Source organism: Prinia subflava, chromosome 1 (assembly GCF_021018805.1).
Source record: "Prinia subflava isolate CZ2003 ecotype Zambia chromosome 1, Cam_Psub_1.2, whole genome shotgun sequence".
In the NCBI taxonomy this organism is placed as follows: Eukaryota; Metazoa; Chordata; class Aves; order Passeriformes; family Cisticolidae; genus Prinia; species Prinia subflava.
Genome location: NC_086247.1, coordinates 70,176,109 through 70,185,408, shown reverse-complemented (window position 1 = coordinate 70,185,408; position 9,300 = coordinate 70,176,109). Strand labels below are relative to the sequence as shown.

Below are 9,300 nucleotides of genomic sequence, written 5' to 3'. Positions count from 1 at the left end.
AAACCTTTCCCCACATCTGTGATGTGAGCAATACAGACAGGATAAGGCACGGAATACATCACAGTAACAGAGAAGAGACATTAGGGAAGAGCTTTACTCACCTTCAATCTTGCTAAAGAGAATCCAGGCAAGAAAGCCACTTTATCAATGGCTAATACTGAATATTTACGACTCTGTGTTTGTAGTGCAGCATCTACTGAATATGTCAAGTCCTGAGTGTGAACATATCACTAGTATGGGAATAAAGTCCAAAAACACACCAAGGCTTTTATAAGTACTCAATGTTTTTAAAGAACAAAAGGAATCACAAGGATTAATTCACCTTACATGAAGTGGGAATTTGAGGATTTCTTATAGTCCCTTCCAGACCTGTAACTGTGATAATGCAGTTCTGGCTTCACAGCTATGACCCAAGGTTATATGAAGTTTCTCACCTGATGGGACAAAAAATCCAGAGACCCAGAGACCTATTAGTACTACAGCTGCTTATATCTACAGCATTTTACATGACTGATTTTCTAAAGATAAGGTATGGAATGGTAACAAAATACTAAAAAGCAAGGCTAAGAAATGAGGACTTTAGGATATTGTGTCCGTATCTTTGCCAACCCTCGCTTTTACATGAGTTATTCTGTGTTGGGTGCAGGGGTGTCAGTAGGGGAGGGCTGCAGGCATGGCCTCCGTGGGGCAGGGCACAGCTGGTTCCAGCAGACCCACGGAACACAGGCACTGCAGCCCAGGGGACAGCTCAAGCTGGTTTGTTTGGTGGGTTGGTTTTCCAATGTCACAATGTTGGCTTGTAACCAGTTCCATAATTTCTGTTAGAAGGAAATTGCCTTATTTCAGAAGGACAATCTCAGTGATGCTCTTAAGAGGTCAGTCTGGTTTCCATCCACTTGCCATTAGCCAGTGATGATCATTTCTGCCTCATCAGCTTTTTCCCCTACATGTGTTGGCACAGTTTTCTGTAAATGAAAATCCCCCGGGGGACTTCACACAGCTCTGAGACAATTTAGCTAACTCAAATCCAAGATGCACTCAGAGCCCAAATTGCCTTGTTTATTAATAAGACCTGACTTTTCCAGGACTGCAATTATTTACCTTTAAAAGAAACTGAGAGATTGTGCACCCAACGTTGCTGAACCACAAAACCAGAGAGCCTGCATTTCTTCTTCCGAAGATCAGCCAGCCAAAAAGAATAAATAATGAAGTACATAGGTTTCTGCATACACTAAACAGCTCCATTAAAGTGGATTTATCTGCACCATTTCCCTTAAATTACAATCATGCCCTATTCCTGTGCAATTTTCTGTATTTTGTGAAATTATGTTCCTGGCAGCCGAATCGCTGTGTGGTGGCACTGCCACAGAGGGTTATGAAGCTCATCTTGGGCTGACACTGCAAGTGCTGCTGGCTCTGAGCTCTGCAGCAAAGCCCAAGGAATGCTACAGGGCTGGGGAGATGGCCATGTCACCATCATTACTAAAACACAATAAACTTTACCTAATGCTCCCTCTCACTATTTCTATGTGTTTCCTAAAAATAAAAAAAAAAAAAAAAAAAAAAAAAGGCAACATGTTCACATAATTCTTGTAGTGAATAAATGAACAACCTAAAAAGTAGGAGGAAGAACAGCCTTGTCTGGTTCTTTTATCTGTTTGACAACTTCCACTTTGCAGAGACAAATACAGAGGCACAGAACTTTTGTCCCAGTCGTTGTCACCTCAGGAGGAACTTCATTCTCTGTCACTATGAGGATTTTCATTGGTCCCTCCTTGTAGAACACTTCCATTAAAATGTGAAAATTCAGACACAGAGATGACCACAGAATGCTCACACAGCACACCGGAGTAATTCCCAGCATAAATAAGGCAATTATTTAATCATATATAAGACATTTATTAACCCTTGAGCAATCCTTAATTTGACTAAACAATTAAAATTCTCTGGTGTTTCATTCACTTGACTTAACAATGAATTTAAATAAATGTTTGGAGAGAGCAAAAATCTTACCTAGTATGTGTTTACAGCGCTCCAAAGCAGAACTTGTAACAGACTTAATCTCATAATCTTTACCCAAGTGGCACAAAAGTCAATTGGTTTGGACCAATCACACATTTATCCTCACAAAGTAATCTAATTATTCTATTTTCACTATTTAAAAAATAAAGATAAATTCCCATACCTGAATTTTTACATCTCTGCAAAACAATTTCTGATATATGTTAGACTTGACAATAAACTATGAATATAGTTTTGAGCTATGAATAAAACTGACTCATTTGCTTAAATCAGCATGAGCTCTAAGAAATTCTAAGTCTTCCAAATTATTCTGAAGGCTCACTATAGTCTCCTGGGCCCTGTAGTTTCCAAATACCTTTAAATATGCTAGTTAAACAGCATTCATCCAGTTTCAGAGAAATCTAAGGAAGAGCAGCTTTTAAGCTCTGCATTTTCCTCACTAGGAGAAAAAGTTCTTTAGAGAAACTGAAAAACGAAGCACAGACAGCAGAGCAGCCAGCTCTGCCACACTGACAAAGGAACCCAAAGGAAAAATTTCCATTTATTTGCCTTTCAGGGGCAGCTGTGCTCAGCCAGTGGGCAGGGACAGGTTATGTGAATAAAAGGCTGTGCATTCTTTCATGCCTTAGGTATGAATACCAAACACAAACTGGCCAGGAATTTTACCATTGATGCATGAGGACTTTTTAAGGAGCAGGAACCCAGGAGGTGTTGGGACATGGGATTTCTCCATCCTGACCACTAGAGCACAGCACTCTCAGAGTAAGGTGTCTTCCATCCTAATTTGATGATGCAGCTGCTGCTGTTTCTGCTTGGGGGTCCAGCCAGGAGCCAGGCTGAGCCCTTAATCCAGACCAGTGGGTACAAAACCACACACACACACAGAGACAAGGACAGAGGGAGCAGTGTCTTTCCCACCACACACACACACAAATGAACTCCCACAAACCCACCCACAGCCCCACCCTGTCCCCCAGCTCCAGCCTCACAGCACCCGAGGTCACCAGTGCATGACACAGTCCCCACCCTCCCCAGTTTCACCAGGACACCTCACCCACAGAGCCTTCAGATGCTGCCACAGGATTTAAGTTTATCCAATAACCATGCCCAGACCCTGGGCCCCCTTATCCTGCCACTGGGGGGCTCTTCCCAAATCCTGTTTTTCCTCCTTGCCAGTTTTTGGCAGTGAGTTTTGGATCCCTACAGCACCTGGTTGCCCACGCTGGCTACCCCACGGCTGGGCCCAGATCCTAAAGCCCCTGTGACCCACGGCCTCTTCTCCACCTGCAGGTATCCAGACCTCCCAATAAAACACACCCACACATGCTGATGTAGCACAGAAAGCAAGGTCAAGCAGAAGATCATCAAAAAAAGTTTTTAATGAGAAGCTGGGGTTAACTGCAGTGATGAGTCAGAAGGTTGTCAGACAAGAGCAATGCTCAAGAGACCTTTCTCTTTTGTCCCCCTTTCATTTTTCCATACAAGTCCACAGTCATCTCTGCCCTCTCCTCCCTCTGCTCCTGTCTCCTCCCAAACAAAGCACCTCCAGTCTTCCTCATCCATCCCAGTTTCGGCATACCCCTACTCCAAATCAGTATTTCTGCTATTACTTGAATGTCTTACTGATACAGCATGGTGGACCGTGCAAGATTTCCCCAATATTCCTTTCAATTGTCTGTGAGGTTTGATAACCCTGCCCTTAAACATCAGTGAAATCTGTCCATCTCTGCCAGCAGTCTGTAAATTCTGTCAGCCTCTCAATGCCACTGCTGTTCAGCAATTTCTCGTATCATGACCAGCAGTTCCTCACAGTCTTTTCAGCTGGCAAAGCCTCAGCCAGAGCCTGGACATCTGCCTGGATAACATAAGGAGGTTTAATTCCAGGGCAGAAACAAAGGAAGTGCAGACGCATTAATTGCCACAGGTTTGATGCGTGGCAGCGCTGAAGCCCAGAGGCTCCTGTGGAGCGGCTGGGCCGTGGCTCACCTGCCGCAGCCGAACGTCTGGTTCCAGGTCTCATAGAGCTCCAGGTCCCTGGGGGACACGCTGGGCCGCACCGTCCTCAGGGCACTCTCAAAGTCCAGGAAGGAGATGGGCCGCACCTGCTCCGGCGTGATGGTGGCGATGTCCACGGACTGCAGGCTGCGGATGGGGCCCAGGGAAGCTTCCCGGCAGAGCTGGGTCATGTCTGCCCCAGAAAACCCATCAGACTTCTGGACTATGAGTTCGAGCTCCTCTTCATTTAGAGAGCAGTGCTCCCTTGCCATCAGCCGGGTGACAATTTGCTTCCTGGCGGAGGCTTCCGGCAGAGGGATGTACAGTCTCTTCACCAGTCTCCTGCGGGCAGCTTCATCAATTTCCTGGGGTCGGTTTGTTGCTCCAACCACGAGGATACGATCTTCGGAGGAGGTCGTTGCCCCATCTAACTGCACCAGAAATTCAGTTTTTATTCTCCTGGATGACTCGTGCTCCCCCTCTCCGCGCTGGGACAACAGGGAATCGATCTCATCGATGAAAATCACCGCTGGCTGCTGGCACCGCGCCACAGCGAACAGCGCACGGACCATCTTCTCCCCCTCACCCACCCACTTGGAAGTCAGAGAGGAGGCACTGATGCTAAAAAAAGTGGCTCCAGACTGGCACGCGATGCACTTGCCTATGAGGGTCTTACCAGTCCCAGGGGGGCCAAAGAGAAGAATTCCCTTCGGAGGACCGCGCAGGCCGGTGAAGATGTCCGGTCTCAGCATGGGCCACACCACTATTTCTTTTATGGTAGCTTTGGCAAACTCAACTCCAGCAATGTCATCCCAGCCGACCGGAGGCCCGTGGTCCATGATCTCGTGCATGATGAGCTCAATCATTTTTGGTTCTATGTTTTTCAGCCGTTCATCCACGGGCAGCGATGGGTCTGTCGATTCCCCTCCGTAAGGTTTACACTGTGCTCCTCCGGTTTCACTTCCATCTTGTTTCGGGACTGGAGGCACAAACTTGCTGAAGGGACCCCGAGACCTGCCCGCACCCAGGGATTTTTTTACACCCCCATATGACGAGACCGGTGCACGCGGGTTTTGAGATTTCTTTTGCTGATCCATCCACAGCTGTTCCTTTGCAGTTTTAAACCCAGGAGCACTGCTCTCTTCAGTTCTGTTTCTTTGTCCTGAAAAACCATTAGTTTCTGTAGAAATGGAAGCCTGACATGGAGCAAGGCTAGGAACAACTGTGCTGCCTTCATCAGCCATACCATAGAATGCTTTTCTTTTCCCAGAATTTGCAGACCAGGCAGGTACAGCTGACTGGTTGAAAAGAGACAAATTCTGTCCATTATAACAGTTACCTGACATTTTCAGAGAAATACTACTAGTGACTTCTTTACTCCCAAAGAGCGGAGTAGCCTGGAAACCTGGAGGAGCCTGTTTGCTTAAGGAGGCAGAGGCGGCTGGAAGTGTGTCTGAAGTTCTGGTCACAGGAGGCACACTGCTTGGAAGGGACTTGGACGATGAGGGATGCCCAAGAAGATCTGATCCCTGACTTGCACACTTTGCTGAGCCAGCACTGGGCTCAGTCTCCCCGGTGCTGCCGAAGACATGGAGTTTAGGAAGAGCTGGGGCAGTGGGGGCACTGACCCCTTTATCAGCTCGTACACGGGCATCTGCCGCTGCCATCTGAGAGCGCTGGAAAATTTTGCCAGCCTGCATCCTCTCTTGCACACACTTTAATTCAAACACATTATCTGTTGTCAAGGCAGATTGCCACTTGTCGCTGTCACTTTGCTGACACGTTGCCAAAGTCAGAATGTTTTCCGCATAGTTATTCAAGCCCGTCTCCGCGTTGCCAGAGTCAACAATCGCAGAGTACTTCTCCGCGTACTTCTTGAACAAGTTGGCAGCACAGACCTGGGAGATCTCGGAGTTTGCCCATGCATACTGAATGCGCAGGATCTTGGCACGGAATCCGTCTGCCTTCTGCCCGGGCGTGCAGGTGCCCGAGGTGACAGCAAAGTGACTTTCCTGCCAGTCACTCAGGTGCACCGCGCTGCGGGCAGGGGTCTCCATCACTGACACTGGGACAGACAGAAAATACCTGCAGTTACAAAGTGCCACTTCACACCATCTGCACCAGCTGCTTCCCCCCTCTCCTGAACACTTACACTGGAAAACCTACAGTATTTTAACTGAGAGAAACAGAGCAGGAGGTCTTGCAAGCTACTTAGCCAGTCTAGACACTTCACTCTTTTCAAAAAGCAATCAGCTTTGTGGTGCAAAGGCATTTAGACTGAGGTTCTCTTTTCCTCTTTGTCCAAAGAAAAGAAACAAGTGGGGGAAAAAGAAAAAAAGAGAGTTTGTTTCTAACCAGAGGTCTCCTGGGGAGGTAAGTAGGCTGCAAAGAATGGTAACAGATGGCCAAGCAAAAACTGGCCTTGTTAAATGAAATCACCAGTGCTTTCACTCTTATTTGACAGAATATGGCACAGTGCGGCAGAGGACAGAGGATACACCACTGTCAGAATGATTTCAATTATTACAGTGATGGTAATAAAAAAGAAACAATTAAGCTAGTAAGTAAAATTGTATGCAGTGTCTCCAAGGGGAGATAAAAATTGAATGAATAATCTTGAAAGCAGCAAGCTTTCAGATTAGGAAAATATTAACAGATTAATAGCAAATGTTCAAAACTACATCTTCCATTTAGAAGGCACTAAAATATCCCCATTTTACACCCTAGAGAAACAAAGCTCTTGTGTGTTTAAAGCAATGCTTGTTTCTCAGTTTCAGAAAGCGGAATTTAAACTGCTTTAGTGTTGGGGTTTTTTTAAGAATAGGAAAGATGACATTTGGCTCAGGAGGAATATTTTGTTTGATTTGAAATGATTTGCTCACGTTCACAGTGTATTTTCTTTCTCTGTAAAGTATCATGTCCATACATTCTGCACCCTTCCCAACAGAGTATGTATGAGTCAGGCAGCAATCCTATGGATCAGCCATGGACTGCGCAGGAGTGCAGATGAAGGTACAAGGGCAACGTTCATGCAAGGCTGGGGAGACATAACTCAAGGAATACTGGCTATGTGGGGGTGTCCTCCCTAATTATTTACAAAAATAATCTGCCATCAACATTAGACAACAGAGAGCATGATATGATTATTGCTCATATGCTTATATGGTTACACATATGATCAATAATGAGGATGTAAATCATTTTAGAGTATTTTTTTACTAGAGTCCAAATTTGTAGAGCTGTTTAGAAGAGTCAAAATACATTTTACCTGCAAATCCGGCACCTCTACAAGCAAATCTAATTAAAACAAGCAAAACAAAACCACAAAAGTAAGACTCTCTCTGAAAAGTTACTGCCAACTTTTGCACCATGAAAAGTCTAACTTGCACCTAGAGAATCTGATGCAAACTCATCCACATCCATCCATAGCTGAGTGACAGGTGAACAGATGAAAAGCTGCAGCCTTTTACTTCTTTTCTCTAAACAGCTGTCACTGTGCACATATTTTTTGGTAACTGTTGAACCAGAAATATCTTAAGTGACATAAAAGGGTAAGTTCATGAAAAGTTTAATAGCAGGTATTTACCCCCATGAAATACTTCCATAATTCAAAACATAAAATCTCAAGTTCACCACCACTTTCTTAAGGATTCAGTGTCACCTTCACAGCACTGAGGGAAGGTTGTAACAAGCGAACAGTGGTAGCAGTTTGAAATTTCAGTTTGATTACTCACAGAATCACAGAATGGGGAAAGTTGGAAGAGACCACAGTGGTCATCTGGTCCAACCTCCCTGCTCAAGCAGGGTCAACCCAGCACACATGGCACAGGATTGTGTCCAGACAGTTCTTGAGTATCGCCAGTGAGGGAGACTCCACAGCCTCTCTGGGCAACCTGTTCCAGTGTGTGCACCCACACAGTAAAGAAGCTCTTCTCCTTATCCAGGTGGAACTTCCTATGCCTCAGTTTCTGCCCATTGCCTCTTGTCCTATTGCTCGGCACCACCAAGAAAAGCCTGGACACCCACCCTTTAGTTATTTACATACATCTTAATCATCGTCTAGCATCACACGCTCCCTCCAGTCTAATCCATATAAATTATCCCCATAGCCTTTCAGCTTCTCTCCCAGAGAGCCACACGCACACGCGTTCAGCCAGAACTGTTCCCAGACGAGGGCACGGTCCTTGGCGTGCACGCCTGGGCTGGATCCAAGCACTGCCGCCAATGGATCTGCACTCGGGAGCGTGCTCGCCTCACGCCGAGCGGGCGGAGCTGCTCCCGGTGCCGCTGCCTCCACACACAGCACGCCCCGCACGGGGCCGAGGGAAGCACGGCCCAGCACGCCCGCCCTTTCACTGCCCTCAGCCGGGAACCCAGCCGGGAAGCTGCCGGCCACGGCTGAGCCCTCGCCGCCCCTACCCAGCCGGCAGCCAAGGCCCCTCAGCTTAGCAGCCCTGGCCGGTCCGGCGGCGGGCGGCTCCCCCCTCACGGCACCGGGAAGCGGAGGCCACAGCCCCGAGAGGGCCCCGCAGCGCCCTGCCCTGCCCTGCCCTGCCCTGTCCTGCCCTGCCTTCCCCTCCCGTCCCGTCCCCCCGCGTCCCGGCCCTGCCGCTCCCCGCACCCACCGGCCGCCGCCGCCGCCGCGAACCGCGCGCGCCCGCTCCCCTCCCGGCCCCGCCCGCCAATGGGATAACAGCGCTCCGCGGGACGCAGCCAATCAGAGATCGGGGGCGGGCCGAGAGGGAGAGGGGCGGGTTCGCTGTGCTGACGTCACCCGCAGCGCGGGGAGGGACGCAGGGAGGCAGAGAGGGAACTTCCCATTGGCTGCGCCCTGGGGTCCGCTGCCCAATGGGCGCGGGGTCCGTGCCTTGGGAGGCGGGGCCGGCCCCGCGCCCACCGCTGCGCGCGGGGTGGCGCGCGCCCGCGTTGGCGGTCCGGCGGGTCCGTCCCGCGGCCTTTCCGCGCGTTCCCTCCGCGCGCCTTTGGCGTGCGCCCGTCGGGCCCGCCCCGTGTTCCCCGGCGTGTCCGCCCGTCTGCCCCCCGTCCTTCCCGGGTCCCTCCCGCCGAAGCCTCGGCGGCGGCCCCGGGCGCTGCCCTGGTGCCGGTGTCTCGGCTTGCTAGCCCTGCTCACACGCTTCGGAAGAACCTTTCTGGTCACGGCTTGGTTCCTCAGCCGAAGGTCGGAGCAGCCGAGAAGGGAGAGGCTGTGGGATGTAAGAGTTGTCACATTTATTGCCTGTCCAGGCCATTTTCAGTAGCAGTAGAAAGTGGAAACGTGGAGAT

General features: G+C 49.0%; 1 protein-coding gene across 1 annotated transcript; it reads right to left on the bottom strand.

Annotated features, from left to right (window-relative positions):
• Positions 1–3,401: 3,401 nt before the first annotated feature.
• On the bottom strand, positions 3,402–8,687 carry FIGNL1 (fidgetin like 1). Its single transcript, XM_063419982.1, has 2 exons — positions 8,643–8,687; positions 3,402–6,082 (listed from the first exon to the last, which is right to left on the bottom strand). The coding sequence occupies exon 2, from the start codon at positions 6,072–6,074 to the stop codon at positions 4,005–4,007; it is 2,070 nt and encodes a 689-aa protein (XP_063276052.1). The 5' UTR covers positions 6,075–6,082; positions 8,643–8,687; the 3' UTR covers positions 3,402–4,004.
• Between the last annotated feature and the right edge of the window lie 613 nt (positions 8,688–9,300).